General features: G+C 36.4%; 1 protein-coding gene across 2 annotated transcripts in view; it reads right to left on the minus strand.

The window, feature by feature from the left end:
* Window positions 1–522: 522 nt before the first annotated feature.
* Window positions 523–21,563, minus strand: part of APLF (aprataxin and PNKP like factor) — a 91,137-nt gene continuing 70,096 nt past the window's right edge. For both annotated transcript variants that reach the window (XM_046659995.1, XM_046659996.1), the window contains exons 8-10: window positions 21,115–21,240; window positions 5,617–5,663; window positions 523–1,029 (exon numbers count right to left, since the gene is read on the minus strand). In XM_046659995.1, coding sequence (XP_046515951.1) covers window positions 827–1,029; window positions 5,617–5,663; window positions 21,115–21,240 — 376 coding nt within the window. In that variant the 3' untranslated portion in view covers window positions 523–826. The remainder of the gene's footprint in view (window positions 1,030–5,616; window positions 5,664–21,114; window positions 21,241–21,563) is intronic.

Below are 21,563 nucleotides of genomic sequence, written 5' to 3' on the forward strand. Positions count from 1 at the left end.
TGAGGACAAAAGAACTAACATCATTTGAGAAAATTACACTTAAAAATCATTTCTATATTCTTAACGTAAAGATAGCATGTTGTGAGTTAAAATAATCAGGCAGGACTTTAGTTTGGAAAAAAACCGTCAAGCTCTTTGAATTTTTCTACCTTTAAGCTCAGACCTACAGTCAATTACAGCTGTGGGACACAGAATAACATCCCCTGTGTGGGGAACCTTTCCCTTCCGCAGTCCAGCTGAATCCATGCTCAGTAGCCATTTGGTACTAATTTCCCCAAGTTTCCAAGAATGAAAGTAGTAAATGAAATTGCAAAACTCACATCTAGGGTACTAGATAAATAATAGCCACTCTCTGATGGCTGTCACTTTTTAAAGCCTGGTTCTGCTTGAAGAATTACTTCAGTAGCAATGAGAGAGACGTGCCTTCCCACCCGTGACGGAACTGCCTGCTTACACTTGCGCAGTGTTCCACAGAGACAGACTCTTTGGAGAAAAGACCAAAGTTTTGTGCAACATATGGCTTTTATTTTTTATTACCAACACACAAAGGACATGAAAAAATATCAATTCTTTCTCTTTGACTCTCTGTCTCCTTCCTATTTCCAGGTGCTTTTACATAGGATAGAGAAATCATAGCCACAAAACAAATTCCATCCACTCCACTGAAGGTTGACATTTCAATGTTTCATTTGCAAAGAGTCAATAGTAAAGACATAACTATAAAAAGAAGGAAAACAGTTATTGCTTAAGTGCCTCCTTAGTTCCTGAATTTTTTCCCATAAAGAAAGAGTAAATGTGAGCCATATGCTATCACTGCAGAAAAGAGTTACTTTTTTATTTTCATAAATTTTTTTGCTTCTTTCAAAAGCTCTTCCGTATCTTCCTTCTCTTGGTCTTCCTTTTCTGGTTCCCAGTCAGAATCTTCATCTGTTGGCTCATATTCTTCTTCCTCATCATCTAGAAAGCTGTCATTCAGGTCGTACTCGTTAGGCTGCCCAACATCATCATCTTCACCTGAAATGCTTCTCACTGAAAAATGGAAGTTTGGTACACAACATATCAATCCCACTCAACCTTGGACTGGAGAGGTCTAACTATAAAATGTCTTACTCCATCAAAAAGAATTAATTTTACTTAATACATATCTAACCACTACAAATTTCCAGAAAGGGGACTCAAACGACCATTTATTATTCATTATTCTAACTTCTCCTACCATGAGGCTCCTGAGACTAAAATGTCCCATGAGTAAGGGGCATAGTAATGGCCCCTTAATAATATCATAATTATATTCATGCTACCCTACCCTCTGGGGTGGTAGAATGTATTTTTGTCCCAGTTATTCACTGTCCCTTCTTGTGATCTGATTCTCTATTTCCCCACCCCGACTGACAGCAGATTTGGCCACAGACAAGTGACTGCAGGTAGTGCACCCTGCTCCCGAGGAAGAGCTTTGCTGGGGCTCTGCTACTCCTGTTTGCCCTCTGCCAGGAGAACAGCACGGGCCAGACAGGGGCTGATCCTTCAGCCTGGATCCAGGATGAAAACACACTTGGGATGGGGCCACAGCCCCCATGCAGTTGTAATATGAAGGAAAAATACACCTATTTATTGTTGTAAAGCACCAAAATTTGGGGATTATGTGTTATCATAGCAAATCTAGCACAATTGGTTTGATACACCAGAGTCGTGACCAAATGAGAAGAGTTTACATACTTCGGAAAAGTTTAGTTTTATAGATCTAAGATATTCTTACAGTTCATGTTTCAGTAAGACTAGGATTACTATGGCACAATCATTAGAATTTACAGATTTCTAAATAATATTATAATGCTACAATTCTTCTGTCTCCAAATTCATTTCTTCTGTCATCCTGCTTTGTTTTCTTTTCTTTCCAGAGCTGAGCAACAGAGCTGGTTTAAAATAAGGCACTGTGAGAGTCTAGGGTGATGTGGAGCGTTTAAGAGACAAGTAGGAAGAGTCTATCCGGAAATCTTCTGAATGGCAGGGGACAAATTTAAGATACAAGATTTGCTGTTCTCTGTGATGAACAGCAAATGAATGGGTTAAAAATATTAATGCCTGCACTTTTGTATACGCTTTAGTTAATGTCTTCCTAAAATGTTCACACACAATAGACAGATGCAACTTAAATGAAAATCAAGGAATTTGATGAGGAAAAAGGGAGAATGATGACAAAGGAAGTAATTTATCTGTCTTCTTAACACCCACAGCCCGGTACATTTACATTTTTCTTAATACAACTCCTTATCCCAGAGAGGATTTGAGACAGCTTATAATAATAATAATGAGGTAATAAAAAAATACAAATAAAAGTAGAAACTAAGAACATAAAAAGCAGAACACAAATATGTCAACCTTGATTTTTAACATAATTATTATAAATTGAGCATAAATTTCTCCCCGAGTTTCTTGGTAGCCAAGGCTAAAAAAGTCTACAACATAACTCACACAGTCCTCCTTAGCATAAGGAACACCAGCTCCTTCAGGGAAATCTTGCATTATACTTATTTGTATACCTATCTTATCCTCTGTATGCATCTTGAGGGCATGTTTTATGTCGAGCTAATCTCAATTCCCCATATAACTTTTATGACAGAATACATTTAAAAAACATTTGGAGGGTAGTTTGCAGATGGGGAAGAGAGTGAGGAAGAAAGAACATCAATATCTCTATTCTTGTCCATTTTGCTCTTGGAAGTATCTCATATGATATAACTAATGACATCTCAATAAAAGGCTTCTTTCAGATTCAGAATTATCTTAGCAGATTTACAAGAAAAACAGACATCAAGCTGAAACAACTCTGGCTCCCCCTCCGACTTTACTGGATGCTCTTTCTGGGTCTCCTTTGCTGGATCTTCCTCCTCTTCCCAACCTCTAAATTTTGGAATACCCAAAGTTTTAGCTGGGACCTCTTCTCTAACACATTCTTTAGATAATTCCATTCAATCTTATATCCTAAATGCCCAAATTTATATTTGAACCATCAAGTGAATTCCAGACTCATGTATCTCCTGCCTATGTATTATCTCTGTTTGGGTGAGTAACAGGCATCTGAAATGTAACATTTCTAGAACACAATTCCTGAGTTGCTTCACCCAAATCTGGTCATTCTTTTACCAGTCTTGAGTATATGACTTCTCCAATCCTCCAACCTTCAATTGTTTTGGCAAGAAACCTGGAGTCATCTTTGGATGTCCCCCACTGAAAATCCAATATCCAATAGGTCAAGAGATCCTAGTGGCTCTACTCAAAATACATCCACCACTTTTCACCACAGCACTCTAATACCCTGGTCCAAATACTATCGTCTTCTCCCTGGCCTATTCCAATACTCTCATAACTGGTTTCCCTGCTTCCCCTCTAGTCTATTCTCCACAAAGAAGCCAGAAAACCTTCCAATATCTTTCTATCTCACTCTGAATAAGATCTGAAGTCCATACTCGTAGGTCTTGGCCTTCAAGACCCTATACAACTGGCCCATTGCTAACTTTTCTGATTTCATCTGTCATTCTCTGCTTACTCTCTTTGTCTCAATTCCACCTTCTCTTCACTGCTCCTTGAACAGTCCAGGCAGGTTGATCTCCAGGGATGCTGAAGTCACTATTCCCATTGCCTCGCATACTGTTCCCTTGGATAATAACCTGGCTTGCTCTCTTCTTAAGGCCTTTGTTCTAATATCAAATTATCAGAGTCCTTCTTTTACTATCCTATCTGAAAGGGTACCTCTTCCCCACATACACACCCTTGCCATTCTGTCCTCTTACACAGCTTTATTTTTCTTCTTAGCAGTTATCACCACGTGACCTCACATAATTGTTTACACGTGTACTGTCCACCTTTGTAAAATTCTACAAATACAGAGCATTCTCTCTATTGTATCCTCAGCTCCTACATGTAGAAGGCACTTAATATATATATTTGTTGAATATATATGAATGGATGAACAAACAAACCATTTGCAAATCAAGGGGCTTTAAGCCTCAGTGAACCCTGGAAATCTTTAGCAACTTATTGGGCAGGCTCATTTGTTGAAACAATAAGGCCAGAGTAATCAGAAAAATCCCATTTGTTTCCTCAAAAAATTGTTTACACCTATAAAATTACCATTTACATTCGATGTTTAAATTTACACATTCATGTTCTTTTAATAGGAGGTTACGAATCTAACAAAACCATCCATAACAGAACTGGCTGTGGCTGGTAGTCAAATTTCATCCACTTTGTTTCACATGGACAGGCACTGTAACTGGGCTGTAAGCGAAAGCACGCGAGGAGCCAAAGTCACGACCAGGGGGGAGTCAGCTCCAGAATTCAGCTCTACGTCCTCTGTAAGAGGTGCCATGTTGACACTTCTTAAGAGGGTTTTAAATGCTGACATGAGATTATCTTTGTGGAATCAATTAATTAATGGACCCTCTTACAGCAAATTCAATTAGTGATTTTAATACTCCACAATACAAATGCCATCTAGATGGGAGTTTACCTTTTTTTGTTCAATTGCCGAAGGTGTTTTTAGAGAAACAGTTTCTATCTTTCAGTGTAACTGGGTCATAAAGATAACAAGACTTTATTTACTTGGGAAATGCTCTGAATCAGTGTACTTGTTGATCTAAATTATTACACGATTTCCTGAATCATGGGTACAATCTCAGGAAGCAGGGTTCTGAAATAAGTATGACTAGTACCTAACGTAGGAATTGGTCCCTGCCTTACATAAATGATACAAAGAAGGCAGAATTTGTTAAAGGGAAAAAATATTAGAGTTTGGAAACAGAAGGTACAACAGACTGATGTAAACAAGACCCATGGACATTTGATAGTTGCTTCTCTGGTGTCAATCTCCCTTCTCCCATTCCCCTAACTTAAGTTTCTATTGGGGACCCCTGTGGTTCTGAAGAAGGTCACTCTACCCTGGTTCCAGGGGTACAAATCAGTGGTATAGTTATTGGTTCAAGAGTAAGAATGGGATCTAAGATAGTAAAAAAAGTGAATTTCATGATTTTTCCTAGGAATAGTGAGATCCAAAGTTGTGTGTGTGTCTCTCTCTCCTTAGATGTAAACACAGGTGCGTATCGTCCCAGCTGAATAAGGACGCATACAGTCCCTTAGTGGGGAAAGGAGCCAGTCTTAGGATAATAATCACCTCTCTAAAGACAGCATTATGGAAGGAAATTGGGTCCTTGGTGACATTATTGACACCATTAATAATTAATAATTATTGACATTATTAATGAGCCAAAGCAACAAACTTTGTCTAAATCCAGCCCTACTTCTGGACTTTTTAGTTAGAGAAGTCACTAAGTTCTCATTATCATTTAGGCCAGTTTGAGATTTTGTTTTCAGTACATGCAAACAAAAGAATCTTAACAAATACAAGGATAAATACATATTGTTGGATAATGATTGTAGAAAACATCTTCTATTTAAAAAATTTATCATTTTTTTAAGAAAAATCACTAAAATTATCAATTCAACAAATTCACAGAGCAGATTAAAAAACTATTCACAATAACTGGAAACTCTATCTAGGTTTAACAGGAGAATCATTTGAAGGTTTCATTTTGAGTTTTCTGAAGTAAAATGACTTACTTGAAAGTGTACCATGTCTATATTCTATCTTGTGCTGGGGGTTCTTCCTGAAAAAAACAAAACAAAAGAAAGCAAAAATAAGACCTAGTTTTTCAACCACTAGAAATTAATAAAACTATTTAAATTAAACGAGAACACTCACTAACCTACAAATAAAATTAATAAGCCTCTTATTCAAAAAATTTTTTTGCTATTGTTGTTGTAGACTATAGTCATCATGCTGTACAAAACATTTGCATTTGAATTACAATATTTATTGAGTGCCTACTCCATATGAGGCATATTTCTAGATGCAAAGATAGAGTGGTGAACCAGACAAAGCTCTTCCCTCAGGACTTACACTCTAGAGAAAGACAGTATGAGACAAATAAAATATATCACATTCCTAAAATACAATATATTATATTTCTAAAATGTCAATGTCATGTATCACATATATTAAAAAAAAAATGTAGGGGGGCCAGCCTGGTGGCACAGAGGTTAAGTTCACATGTTCCGCTTCGGTGGCCCGGGGTTTGCCGGTTTGGATCTTGGGTGTGGACCTATATGTACTGCTTGTCAAGCCATGCTGTGACAGGTGTCCCACATATAAAGTAGAAGAAGATGGGCATAGATGTTAGCACAGGACCAGTCTTCCTAAGCAAAAAGAGGAGGATTGGTGGCACATATTAGCTCAGGGCTAATCTTCCTCAAAAAAAAAAAAGTAGAGGCTGGCCTCGTGGCTTAGTGGTTGGGTTTAGTGTGCTCTGCTTCAGTGGCCCGGGTTTGTGGGTTCAGATCCTGGGCACAGACCTATACCACTTGTCGACCATGCTGTGGTGGTGACACACAGACAAAATAGGGGAAGACTGGCACAGATGTTAGCTCAGGGCTAAACTTCCTCAGCAAAAAAAAAAGTAAAATAGTATATAAAATATATAACACAAAATATCAGATACGTGCGTGTGTGTGTGTGTGTGTGTTTAATGTCTAAAGGAAATTTTTAAGGCTCTTCTTGAACCCAATACAAAAGCATTTAAGTCATGTCTCTCCAAAGAACTCCAATCGTTATGAGAAAACAAGAAAGTCAATTTGCATTAAGAAATTTATATGACATATTCCAAAGTCAAAGAGAAACTACTGTGTGAATCTCTACTATTGATTATATGTTCTTATGATCCCTATTATTTTATTTGTTAAATAAATGTTTGGGTATCCTATATATACAAAACATTCTCCAGACAATGCAAAATTGCCCAGGCAGCAAAACTCCAAAGCAGTAACTAGTTGATCATGATCCACCTGATGGGGACCTCGCAGGAGACTGACACAGGAAAGCTGGGGTACACTGTCAATAGGTAAGTGCAGAGGTGCACAGCTCATATGAAGCTGTTGTGAGGATCCATGAGGAATGCACAATAAGTCCTTAGTCTAAGAGCATGGTAAGTTGTAAATAATTAATGTTAGCCATTGATCCATTCATCATTGGTTCAAGAAATAGTCACCGGGCAATTATTGCATGCCAGGCTCTGTGTCAGGTGTCAGTGACATTTCGTATTGCTAATATCTCTTCTTTTCTGGTAACTTTTCCTACAATATGACTGTTAAACACAGTACAAGAGTGCAACCACACCGTTAATTAGGGTCATAACTCAACAGTTTTGCAAAGTGGAAAGAAGGTTCAACATGAAATTGTGTGTTTGGGGTAATTAACCCAAATTTGACCTTTTGATGGAAAAGAAACTTGTATGAGAGAAATAAACTGGACAACTCAAATGTGATGAAGAGAGCTGCACAGGAACAAACCGCAGCGATGACCTGCAGGAAGAGCGTCCCCCCGGACACCCGACCCAGGTCGCCGACTTGTTCCCTTCAGTCTTTATTAAAGTACATTAACGCGGGACATCGGGGGAGGAAGAACAGAAAATGAGGGACACTAATACCAAAGGTATTCTTCACCAGTAATCTAGAAAAAGACTGCTAGCCATTTGAGATTATTTTCGGTAAACCTTTTTTTTATTGTGGTAAAATACACTGGTAGCTTTTTATTTTGAAAACATTTCAAACTGACCGAAAAGTGGCAAGATTAGTACACTGAAGTTCCATATACCTTTACTGAGATTCTTCAGGTGTAACATTCTACACGGATGCCTCGTTATTACTATCTATCTACAGGCATTTGAGAATTTAAGGCTTTTTCTCCACCCTTTTATGATACTTTTTCTTCAGGCACCACCAGTCCCATTTTTCCCTGCTTTGCCCTTACCAGAGCAGGATTACTGAAAAGTTAAACATGGTCTTCATTGTTTGCTACTGGAGCGTCCTTCAAAAGCTGCTTTAGAAACTCCCAAATAAGTAAATGTCAAGCTTTAAAAACAGGTACAGAAAATGGAACCAAGAGAGTTAACAGAGACTCAAGTAGACTTTATGCACCAAACGCCAGTTAAAAGACTGCTGACATCAGTTCTAGAAAAAGACTGAAAGCAAGAGTAACTTTTTAAAAATGCAAAGTGCAGACACAGTATCAGAAAATGGAGTGGGGAGACTGGTTCAGCCTTAAAGTTGCAAAAGGTAGTGGCCATTCTCTGCTGTCTTGGAACAAATCCACAACTGCTCTCGCCCGCTCATCTACACAATCTCACATCAACTAGGAAAAGGCAAGCCTTTTCAGAAGAAATGAACAGGAGAAAAGTTTTACACTTGGATATTCCAAAAAGCAAGAGTAGAAAAACGTATCATGAAAATTTGCACTCAGAACACGAAAAGATCTTCAGCTCCGTGTGCAGATTTTCATCCGCCTTTGAGGGGGAAAAGGTGTTTGAGGCTCTGAGAATAGTTTCCATCCTTTCCTAGAACTGGCTAGTTTCATAAAAAGACAAGTGTAAGACTGCAATAGACCAGAAGAAACTAGTTGAGTTGGTGCTTTTCCACATTTAACTTAGAGATCAAATTTCCAATTTAAAACAAAAGTATTAATTAATATCAATAAAGTTTTTGTTTGAAAGTGAAGAAAAAAATATCATCTGTGACAGGTTCAAAAGTTCCCTGTTTTGGATAGTTTCAAATATTCTTATTTGTTGATGACAAATATCACTCTCAGAATGGACTTTATAAGAAAATGAGCCAAAACAGAAAAGATATCACATGCAAAAGTACATACTCAAAATAAAAACAAATTTAGATGTTTTATTTACATGGCAATTTAAATGTTAAAAAAATTTAAATATTCTGAATGTTAAATTCTTAAATTATACTGTCCTTCAAGGTCCCCCATAATCTCAGTCCCAACCTTTATTTGTGGCCCAATCCTTCATCTCTACTGTAGGAGAGGAGTTTTTGATTCTTTGCCACTGATAGGCTCTTGCTCACAGTCTTTTTGCCAAGACTACTCTTCTAACTGCCTAAGTTCAAATCATACCTCCTTCAGGAAGGCACCTCTGATCACCACTGGAAAACATCTCTAGAATGTATTGTCTTTCTCTACCATTTGGTACTTAATTTCTTATACTGTCATTTAAATGTTCAACACAAATGTGCGTGTGTGTGTATTATCTCTATCATCTGTCAGATGAGCTGTTGGAGGCCATGGGGTTTTTCTTACCTCTTTTAATATATTCTAAAGCACTTACAACAGCACCTTTTATAAGGGGACATTCAACTATACTTTTCATAAATTAATCTATCTACTAGAGTACAATCAACTTTTTTCCCTCAAAAATTTTTTAATTAATCTTTTACATGAATTTCCAAAACGATGGACTCCTTTATATTTCTCTATTTAATAGGAAAAAAAGACATTTGTTTTTGCTACCTTTACTAATATTTCTTAAAAAATAATTGTTCAAAAGAACTTGCAAGAAAATGTTTAATACAGATCACAGTTTAAAATTCTCATTGATCAGAGGACAAAAAAGTAGTTTCTAATAATTTCTAGACTGATAATGTTTTCTTGAGTTAATATTAATAATTTTTTTTAGTAAATCCTAATCTCTGGATCCTGATGTTTTCAGAAGACTATCCTTTGACACGCAGTTTTTCTTTGGAAATAAGCCAGAGAATGCCTATCCTCATTAGGTTGAAAGGAATGTCAATGTGCTAAAATTGCTTTGCACTCACACTTAAAAAGTTAATCATCAAAGCACTCACTGACTCTTTTTACACAAACCTAAGACTAAAATATGTTAGAATTTCCTGCCATTAACAATTCATATTACTTCCCCAGGAAACCATGAAAATCTGACAATCACATTAAGCAGACTCCATTGCAATCAGGCTCCTAAGATACTGGCTGCTCAGCATCATAAGACACTTAGCTCGTCAATCAATCACATGGGGCAACAAGGAACACAGAGTCCTCGTATGCTTAAGAGACAGATGCCACTGTGTCTTGGACCTCTTCTCATCTGGCTTGTTAAACTTTCTATCACCAGCATTCTGTCGTGAAAGGGGCTCAGGTTCCAGGAGCAGAAGAGCTGAGTCTGCATTTAAACTACACTGTTTCCCGGCTGCACGTCAGAGGAAGCTCTATGAACCAAGTCTCCACTTCGTCACCTGGGAAGCAGGGACGACACCACCTACTTCCCACAGCGCTGGTCCAAGGGTCAAAGGAAGTCATGTGTGTAAACATCTGTAGGCTATTAAGCATTTACAGGTATCAGCTATTTTTATAGAAATAGAGATCAGTTTTACTTTAAGATAGCCAACAATGTCTGGAAACTCTATGTGCCAATAAAAGAAATTGCCAATTAACACTACATAGCTGAATTTTGCCTTCAATAATACATACAGTTATTATGGTTAAATATTTCCTCGATCATACTTCACACATTTATAGAATATTTTCTAACATTTGCTTATGCATATCCTATTTTCAACAATCCGTTATTTCATAACAAGGCAGAATATCTTTTTCATATAACCTTGTTTTAGGCAAAGTGGCAAGTCTGTACAGCTCTTTGGGGGCATTTGAGCATTTGAAATAACTTTCAAGGACAATGACAAATTCCACCCAGGACTTTTTTCCTAATAATGAATGGAAATACTTACTCAGAGTTCATGCATAAAAGATTTACATCAACTCACAACTAGAATATACAACTATGTACCAGGGGGCTTTGGGGAGAAGAGGAAAAAGAAAATATTGGCAACAGATGTTAGCGTAGGTGCCAATCTTAAAAAAAAAAAAATTTACATCAACCTTTCTCAAAAATGGCATTTTCTGTAACTCAGCAGGTTTCAAAATCCTTTCTGTTTTTTGTTTTCATTATTGTTAATTATTAATGGAAATTTTGGGGTTCTAAACATAGAGCTATACACCCATAACCACACCAGGTTTTTGTGAGCTGTTATATTTTAAAATACACATTTTACAAAACATCTCTGATTTTAATAATATATATATATGAATAACCAATACATATCTGAAGGAAGAACACTCCAGGAAGAAGAAACAGAAAATGTCTTCAAATTTACTAAGGCCCTGAGGTAGGAAACGAGCTAGGGTATTTGGAAAAACACACAGACTTGGATAGCTCCAGGGGAATGAGTGAGAAGGAAAACAGTAGGAAAGGAAGTCAGAGAAGAACATATAAGCCACGGTAAAGAGTTCTGTGGGAAGCTACTGGAAGACTTTGAGTAAGAAAACAACAAGATATGACTTATTTTCAGGGAATTACCCTGGTTGCTGTGTAGAAAGTGAACTACAAGAGGGCAAGAGAAGAAGGACGGATATCAGTGGAGAAGCTACCGCAGAACGTCAGGTAAGAGATGGTGGTGGTTATGTCTAAGACGGTAGAGGTAGAGGAAGTAAGAAGTGGTCAGGTTCCTACTATATTTAAAGGCAAGAAGTGAAATGAAATGAAGTGGCAAGAAATGGCAAGAACTGCTGATGGAGTGAATCAAGACTGCTGCCTGCCCTGGGGCCTAAACACTATGAATGGTGAAGTCATCTACAAAGCTGGAGAACATTTGGGAAAGAGTTGTTTTCATGATAAAAATCAAGAGTTATGTTTCAGATGTGATAAGTTTGAATTACCTATTTTACCACGAAGTGGAGGCATTTAAACATATGAGTCTGGAGCCATTAAATTGAATTCAATCACCTAGGGAGTACAAACAGAAAAGAGAAGGGGAGAGATCAGAGACCCGAGCCCTGTGCCTCCACAATAATCACAGGTGGAGAAAAAGAAGAGGAGACAGCAAAGGCCAAGGAGGAGGAGCCAGGAATATAAGTGATCTGACTTTATGAACATGAATATATTGCTCTCTGCTCTGGACTTCCCCACTAGTGACTGGAGGCCCTCAGAGCACAAATGATCCAACCTCTGTGTTTCCCACGTTTTCAGGAGGAAGAGAAGCCCAGGAAAATCAAATGACATGCAAAGTTACGCTACAAATTGGCGTAACCATAATTAGAACCTGGTAAGAATTAAGTCTGCTGATTAAAAAACCCATTCTTGCTCCATCATAAAGAGCTACCTAAAGATTAACTAGTCAACAGTAATGAGAACAGAATAATAATTTTTATTTTTGCTTACTTCCAAAGATTTGGTAACTTAATACCAAAATTTAACACTCAAAATTTTAAATGAACCTAAAGTACTGTTTTACATCAGTTTCTATAATAGTGACTAGTACTTTAGATGTTCAATATTTGCTTGATGAATAAATGAGGATACTATATTTTTGTTTTCATTCCAAAATAATTTATCTTGCATTTTTGAAATTCAACACATTTTAAAACCTAAAGCAAAAACATGAATCCTATGTTGTCAAATATCTAAGTCTCAAAACCAAGGAGAAATAACAAATATGGTCTTTATCAAACAATGAAAAAGTAAACCAGCATAAAATAGAAAGTGGTCAATTTGTTAATTGAAAATCATTACAATTTACTCTTTTTGCCAAAAAAACTCTGAAAATTCTTTTAAGATTTTATTTTTTCCTTTTTCTCCCCAAAGCCCCCTGGTACATAGTTGTGTATTTTCAGTTGTGGGTCTTTCTAGTTGTGGCATGTGGGATACTGCCTCAACATAGCTTGATGTGTGGTGCCATGTCTGCACCCAGGATCTGAACCGGTGAAACCCAGGCCACCAAAGTGGAGTGCACAAACTTAACCACTCGACCATGGGGCTGGCCCCTGAAAATTCTTATATATATACAGTAGTCCCCTCTTATCCATGGTTTTTCTTTCCATGGTTTCAATTACCCACAGTCAACCGAGGTCTGAAAATATTAAATGGAAAATTTCAGAAATAAACAATTCATAAGTTTTGAAGTGTGCAGCATTCTGAGTAGTGTGATGAAATCTTGAGCTTTTCCACTCCATCCCATGAGGGACATGAATCATTCCTTTGTCCAGTGTATCCACACTATATACGCTACCTGTCCTTTAGTCACTTACCAGCCATCTCGGTTATTAGATTGATTGTTGGGGTATCACAGTGCTTGTGAACGTTCAAGTAACCCTTATTTTACTTAATAATGGCCCCAAAGCATAAGAGTAGTGATGCTGGCAATTCAGATACGCCAAAGTGAAGGCGTAAGGTTCTTCCTTTTAAGTGAAAAGGTGAAAGTTCTCAAATTAATAAGGAAAGAAAAGAAAAGTATGCTGAAGTTGCTAAGATCTATGGTAACATTTATCACATTATATATTATGATTGTTCTATTTTATTATTGTTGTTGTTAAGCTCTTATTGTGCCTAATTTATAAATTAAACTTTATCATATGTATATATGCATAAGAAAAAACATAGTATATACAAAGTTCAGTACAATCTGTGGTTTCAGGCATCCACTGGGGGTCTTGGAACATATCCCCAGCAGATAAGGGGGGGTTTACTGTATGTGCAATTAATACTAAACATAACAAAGAAAAACAAATTTATTACTATGAAAATAAATGCATATTCAAATAAGGGAGAAAGAAAAACAAAACCAGAGAAGACATTCCGGCACATTTTGTTACGGCTACGTGAATATAATTGATGTTGTTACTGCTATTTCTAAATGAAGTTCTAAAAACATTATAGCCAAATCTTAAGCAAAACTGTGTAGCTAGTGATTAACATTTAGTCTCCGATATTTTCTTCTAAGATTATATTCTTACACAAGATTAAAGAACTGTAAGCATGGCAAACAATGGTAGGTTACTTCCTCTATGCTGATCCTATAAAAATGGATTAAGATGCTATCCATTTTGATTATTCTTAACTATAAATAAAATGATTGATAGCCTCATATGATTCATTCTGGGAATCTCAACTACCAGGCAACTAAACTTTCCCCATTGAAACCTATTTATTTTGCCTCAAATAACATGGATTTATACTAAACACACATGTTCCTATTTTTTATTAAGCAGTTTATAAAAATCGGTATCTTGAAGTTTGACATGTACATCTGCATAGTTATGTGCTGCATAACAATGTTTCAGTCAATGACGAACCCCATATATGACGGTGGTCCCATAAGATCAGTACCATAGAGCGTAGGTGTGTAATAGGCTACACCATCTAGGTTTGTGTAAGTCCACTCTACGACGTTCGCACAACAATGAAACGGTCTAACAAGGCATTTCTCAGAATGTACCCCCGTTGTTAAGCGATGCATGACTATATACGATCAATTAAGACAACAGTATAATAACTTGGAACACTTTTCAAAAATAAAAAAGGAAATAGCAAAAAAATTTAGATTACAGCTAAAAACCCAGATCGGCAAATAACAAGAGATGACAAATTTACTTACTATCAAATATATGTTTTTTAAAATGAACTATGCTTGTGGCAAAACACTTGTGTTCTTTCACACTATACAGATCATGGTGCAGATTCATCACAATGAGAGCATTTAGAGTTGATGACTGATACACTTCCTTACGTCAGCCCTCTTAGAAGGTATTATAATTAAAAAAGAAAAGTAGGGCATTAGCTTCTGAAAAATATCAAGGCATCAACATTGTTGTTTGCATAAAACATGCCTGCCTAAGGTTTTGTAAATCCAAGGTAACATATGTGTTTGACTTGACTTTACTTTTTCACTAAGATTGTTGAAGACGGATTCCACTCATTTTAGTGTGTGTGTATATATATACATATATGTATGTATTCTAAGTTTAGTGCTTCATTTCACAAGCAACAACAGGAGTAACGCACTGCATAAAATCCTATTACGCATCAGAGGAAGTGAATGAGTCAGAAGCAGGCACAGCAATCACTAGGTCATACTGGACGTTAAGTATCCAATGTTCTATTTCAGACAAGTACCTTAAGCTAATCAAATGCATTAACTGAGCGAGTCTTCTGACAGACTGCAGTGCACAGCACAAAAGGAATAAATCAGTTAAATGGGCAAGATACTTAAAATGACAACATCAACTGATTCTTTCAAATTATCATTTTTTAAGTTGATTTAATTTTGTTAGATTTTAAAAAATATAACATCAGAGAAAATGCTAATAATGCTTGTGGTCTAGAAAAAAAATTTAATAATTAAATATCCTTTTCTAAACATCAACCTCCTACATTATATGGGCTATGGAAATCTTTATTTTCACTATGGTATGTATTTAATATGTGATCCATATCTGTTTTTCTGTTTTCCTCATGAGATGAAATGGCTAAGAGAATAATTTCACTTCAAAGAATAATTGTCTTTACTTGAGAATAATTCTTATTCTGTTTAATGAAGGCAAACCTTTAAAGATAAATAGCAAATAAAGATGTTTTAGCTCACTGATTTCACCCCCCTTCCAAATGTGTCAACCATCAGGGAAAACAGGCTTATCACAACTCTACTATTGGAATATATGTGTTTTTGCTTTTCTAAATATAATAATTTCTGGCTGATTTTTGTGGGTTATGATCTGTGAGACTTCAATATTTTTTCTGTGGCTATAGGAAAAATCTAGCATGCAATTACATGAAAACTTGATTTTAGGCAAACTAAATTAGAATATTTTATCATTCTGATACAGTAGGCTTGTAGTACTGTTGAAATAAATATCTGGGACCAAGATGTGGCCACTCCTGCCCGGGTGTCACGTCAGCAAACCAAAACTTACATCTAACTTTCACGTCCCTGTAAACGCTTTGCTTGACCAGAAACACAGTGTATTCAGTCAGCCAATCCCAAAAGCCAAGCCAGTTCTGGGCTCTTTACTTACTTCCTTCTTCCTTCTCACCCCACACAACACTGACTATGTGGCCCCAGCCAACCAGCGATTTTCTATTTTTCTCTTCCTTGTTCTTTATTTTTTATCCTATAAAAGCTTCCTGCCTTCCACCCCATTTTGCACTTCTCTGAAGGGAGGCTGTCCACTTCATGAAGTGTTAAATCAAGTTTGTTTGGATCGCCTAAATTGTCTTCTTTAACCACTTTTTAACAGCGCTAAATATTATATGGCTAAAAATACATACATTTTTGCAAATCAACTTTGTTAAAGAGTAAAATGATTATAACATCAGTTTAGTTTTAGCAATGATACAAAATAAATCTACTAGATCACATTTCTCGCCTAACAAAGATAATGTGACAAGAAAGGGCATATAAATATATATCATACTTCCACAACTAGGGTATCTATTATCTCATTGATCTGAAAAATTCATGATTTCTTCAATCAAAGTACTTTGTCTGGAGTTTTAGGGGTTTTTTTTTTAACTCCAAAATACGACTTTGCCATTCGAGTAAAAGACACTCACTATTAATACCTTAGAAAGCCACGAACAACAATGGTGGAGTCGGGCCGCACCACAGACAAACACTGGAGGACGGAGGAGACTTGATGTTGATCTTACTAGCTTTGCAATATTACCCTCTCACAGTTTCCACTCCCTCACGTATAAAACAGTAGTCAGAATAAGCCATCATAGGGGAAAAAAATCTTAAGATTTTATCTCCAAGTAGAACCAGGACACCAAGCAGCTCAACATATGAAAAATGTATATACTCTCTCTATATATAAATATATTTAGATATAGATATGAAAGTTTCTACTAGCACTTGTGGGTCACTGGTGTTGGGACTAATTTCTCTTGACTACTTGCTGCTCTGACCTCTCTGAAAGAGACTGATGACATGGAGGCAGCAATTTTCGACATCGTTATTCTTAGCAAGGCTTTGCATTTTATTCTTCTTCTTAAGTGTAGGCATATTTGGATTTTGCTTCTGGGAAAAACGTAGGACATCATGGCAGACGAAGACTTGTTTTAAAAAAACTGATAAACTGTAAAAATAATTTTTTATGAGAGAACTGTGGGAGCAATGAGAATTTTAGATAATCCCACAGAGGAAAAAGCCGTTCCTGGGTGAGCTGATAATCACTGGGTGTTTTGGTCCGTAGAGGCCTTCGCCAATTCTTGGTGTGAGCTGAGATTAAGATTTAGATCAAGTGGAGGAACTCTATTTGAGGAAAGAGAAACTAGTAGAGATTTTCATGATCTTCTGGGGTTGTCATGACAGTTCGAAAGCAAAAGGAATCCCAAACACAAGGCTGATTTTTCCCAAGAAATATTTGCTGAGTTCCTGGGAGGTGTGAGAGGTTTAAGATCTGGGTCTGAAATTTCAAAAAGGCAGAATGAATCTCCAATTCATGTAGTGTTTCAGAAACAAAGTTCCCACTGAACACTAGTGTTCAGAAACAAAGAAAGGGATCTGTAACAAACACATAACTAGCCTCCCCTCAAGAAATGTGCCAGAATTTAAGATGCATGGGTTGTAGCCTAGTGGGCTAAGCTCAAAATCTCCGAAGGGAAGTCTCAAAGCTAAGAAGACAGAGACCAGCTTTCCAATCAAAAGTCTAGAAAAACCACGCCAATGGAAAAAGGACACCAAAGGCAGGCTGAGTTTTATTAAGATGTCAACCTAGCTATTACCTAGCTAAATCTCTGCCTAGACAGAGATGACTAGCTCTTATCTGCTAAACAGAGGGGGCATCCTCACCGATGGAAGATAAAATCTAGAACCCTATAATTCTTGTTATAAACAATAATAGTATTGCAATAAAAAATTACCAGACATGAAGAGGCAGAAAAATGTGATCAATAATCACAAGAAGAGAAATCGATCCAGAAATGTTGGTTAGCAGATAGAAATTTTAAAATAACTAAGACAAATATGTTAAAGAATATGTGAAGGAAGAGTGAAAAAATGGGGAAAATGAGTTAAAAGATGGAAATTTAGAATCTATATAAAAAAATCATGGGGATATTCTAGAACTGAAAAATGTATCTGAGATTATCAACTCTCTGGATGGGTTTATCAGCAGACGAGCCACGCAAGAGGATTAGTAAACTCCAAAACAATCAAAAGCAAATATCCAATCTGAAGCACAGAGGAAAACAGGAATGGAAAGAACAAAACAATGTATAAGAGACATGTGGAACATGATCAAAAGATTTAATATACGTTTAATTGGAGTGGAAGAAGGAGAGAAGAGACAGAATGGGGCAGAAGCAATATCTGAAGAGATAATAGCTCAGGAATCGCCTCAAATTAACAAAGATATCAACCTGCAACAAAGCTCAGTGAACCCCAAACAGGATGATTACAAGGAAAATCATATCTAGACACATGTCAATTAAACTGCTGAAAGGAAAACCAACAATAAAAATCTTAAAAGTGGCCAGAGAAAAGGCACATTAATTTCAAAGCAACAATAAGACAAAAAACTGACCTTCAACAGAAATTATGGATGCAAGAGTCAATGGAATGACTTTTTTCTTCTTTTTTTTTTTTGAGGAAGATTAGCCCTCAGCTAACATCTGCTGCCAATCCTCCTCTTTTTGCTGAGAAAGACTGGCCCTGAGCTAACATCCATGCCCATCTTCCTCTACTTTATATGTGGGGTGCCTACCACAGCATGGCTTGCCAAGCAGTGCCATGCCCACACCCGGGATCCGAACCAGCGAACCCCAGGCTGTGAAGTGGAATGTGTGAACTTAACCGCTGTGCCACCAGGCCAGCCCCTGGAATGACATTTTAAAGTGATGAAAGGAAACAAAACTAGCCAAGCTGTAATTCTACACCCAGTGAAAAAAGCCATCCAAAAAAATTTTAAAAATCAAAATAAGGATATTTTCAGATACACAAAAGCTGAAAGAATTCTTTTCCAGAAGATTTTCACTAAAGAAATACCAAAAGAAGTTCTTCAGACTAAAAGAAAATGATCCCAGATGAAAGGATAAAACTTTAGGAAGAAATGAAGGGTGCCCAAAGTGACAAATATATCATAAATATAAAAATATGCTGATGCTTACACTCATGAAAATAATACTAAAGTCTTACAAGATAATGTGTAGAGGTAAAAATACATGCTAAAGATAGAGAAAAAGAAAAGAAAAAAAGCCAGAAGAAGAAATAAATGGACTTAAACCAATGTAAGATTGTTGCACTGTTTGAGAAATGGTGAAAGTACCAGCTGTAAGGTAAACTGTAATAAGTTGGTGATGTCTATTAAAATCTAACGTAACTAATGAAAAAAAGAATATATAAGTAAAAAGTTAATGGAGAAGAAAAAATGGAATGAAAAACACTTGATTAATCCAAAAGAAGTCAGGAAAAGAAGAAAGGAACAAAGAATATGTGGGGCAAATAGAAAAACAAACAGCAAAATGGCAAAATCAAACTCCAATATAGCAGTAATTGCATTAAATGTAATCAGACTAAGCATTCCACCTAAAAGGCAGAGGCTATCAGACCGGATTAAAAATAAAACCAATGAACCAATTATATGCTATGTGTAAGAGACATCGTTTAAATATAAGGTTTAAGTATAAGGACAATTTATAAACATAAATTGAAAGTAAAAGGATGAAAAATGATAATCACACAAACACTAACCAACGAAACCTGGAGCTTTTTTTTCGAAAGGGACTCCTTTTGGTGGCTATCCTCTGCCTTAAGATTATTGATTTTTATATTTTTAACAGAGTATAATTGTTACCTGGGGGAGGTTTAGTCTGATACAATTTCCTCTGTCATTACCGGAAGCAGAACTCCTACTTAATTCATTTAACTAACCTTCTTATTTTTTTAAATATATTTTTAAGATATTTACATTAAGTTCAAAAGTAATTTTGTAATTTTTCATTCTCGTATTATTCTTCCTGGGTTTTAGTATCAAGGTTATACTGGTCTCATTAAATGAGTTGAGAAATACACCTTCTTTTACTTTTTTTAAGGATATCTTGTATAAAAATTGAGTATTTCTTCTTTAAATATGTAGCAGAATTAGCCATTAAAGCCAAATAGACTTGGAATTTCTTTAGTTGAAAGCTTTTTTTTTTTTAGGATTGGCACCTGAGCTAACAACTGCTGCCAATCTTCTTCTTTTTTTTTCTCCTCAAATCCCCCAAGTACATAGTTGTATATTTTAGTTGTGGGTCCTTATAGTTGTGGTATGTGGGACGCTGCCTCAACATGGCCTAACGAGCAGTGCCAGGTCCGCACCCAGGATCCGAACCAGCGAAACCCTGGGCCGCCGAAGCGGAGCACGTGAACCCAACCACTTGGCCACGGGGCCGGCCCAGAAGGCTTTTAATTATGTATTCAATTTCTCTAATGTTATAGGATTATTCCATTTTCTTTTTCTTCTTGTATCTTTTCTAAAAGTTGTATTTTCTAGGAATTGTTCATTTCTCCTAAATTTAAGTTTATTGACATAATTGATGACAATATCCTCTTCTTATTATCTGTAGGATGTTATGCTGTAATGGAACACCTATTTTTCAAATGATAAGGCACAAGCTTTTTGACTCTTCTTTCCAGCCTCAGAAGCTCATTCTGCCTTCTTATTGAAAATCACAATCATAGAAACAGCAACAACTTCAAATAGGCCTGTAGGTGCAGTAACTTATATTCTAAAATTATCTAAGAAAGATGGCTGTCTGGAATTAAAGCTCTCTAAGCTTGGAATCACTACTTCTTTCTTTGGTAGTTTGCTTTATTTCAAGTTCATTCATTCATTAAACAAAGTTGCAGATAGACGGATAAAAGAGTCCTTGCTCTCAAGAAATTTACTGTCTGAAAGAGAAGCCATTCCAGTAAGAAGCAAACATAATCCCATGAGATAAATTCTACTCTGCATGATACAGACGGGTATAAGATGCTATGGAAGGAGAGAGGAGGGGTACTCTTACTTTTCTTTTAGGACTGAGTTTCATGTGTTGGCAATAATGGTGGAGTGGTAGGAGTTGAGGGAGGCAGAGAAAACATCCTGAACTGATCAGACATTAAGGAGTCTGGATAGCGTGTATGATGGGGTAGCACTGACAGCCTTTAACTTATCTGATCTACATTTCAGAAAGTTAGAAATGAGGAACAATTTTCAAAAATTTAGAATTATCTAAAAGAAACATTATAATCCTACCTATTAACAAAATGAAAACCTATTAACTGTGGAAGTTTAAAAACTAAAAGTTAAAGGCTTGAGATGAGAAGCTGCCTGCAATTTCTCCTGAATAAATAACAGAGATTAAGGAGAAAAGGAGTACAACCAAACATTTCAGGTTCACATACCTATAGCAAGATGCTCCATAGGGACATTCAGGCCGGTCATCTGCCTCATCTTGACACATGACTTGTACACCTCCATAATCACTATCACCAGGGTGACTGAAGTGTTGAAAATGGACAGGATTCTTCCTATGAGGGTGACAAACATACTTTAGAAAAAATAATTAATAGGGTATAATAGATTTCTAGATATACTAGAAAAAATAATTAATAGGATATGGCAGGAAACTAAGCAATACACATCTGATTACTCAGGAAAGTGAACCAATATTCTACATTGTTAAAAACAAAGCTCATGACATGTAGTCAGTACAGAACTCTCATGGTAACAAAATAAAGTTTTGGTGACATATGGTATGTCATGAATGTAAATGGACAATTTGAAAACAGTATTTTATATTGGATATATATATATTATAAGTATACACAGCTTTTAAAGACTTTTAATAAAG

Source organism: Equus quagga, chromosome 5, assembly GCF_021613505.1.
Source record: "Equus quagga isolate Etosha38 chromosome 5, UCLA_HA_Equagga_1.0, whole genome shotgun sequence".
NCBI classification, from domain to species: domain Eukaryota; kingdom Metazoa; phylum Chordata; class Mammalia; order Perissodactyla; family Equidae; genus Equus; species Equus quagga.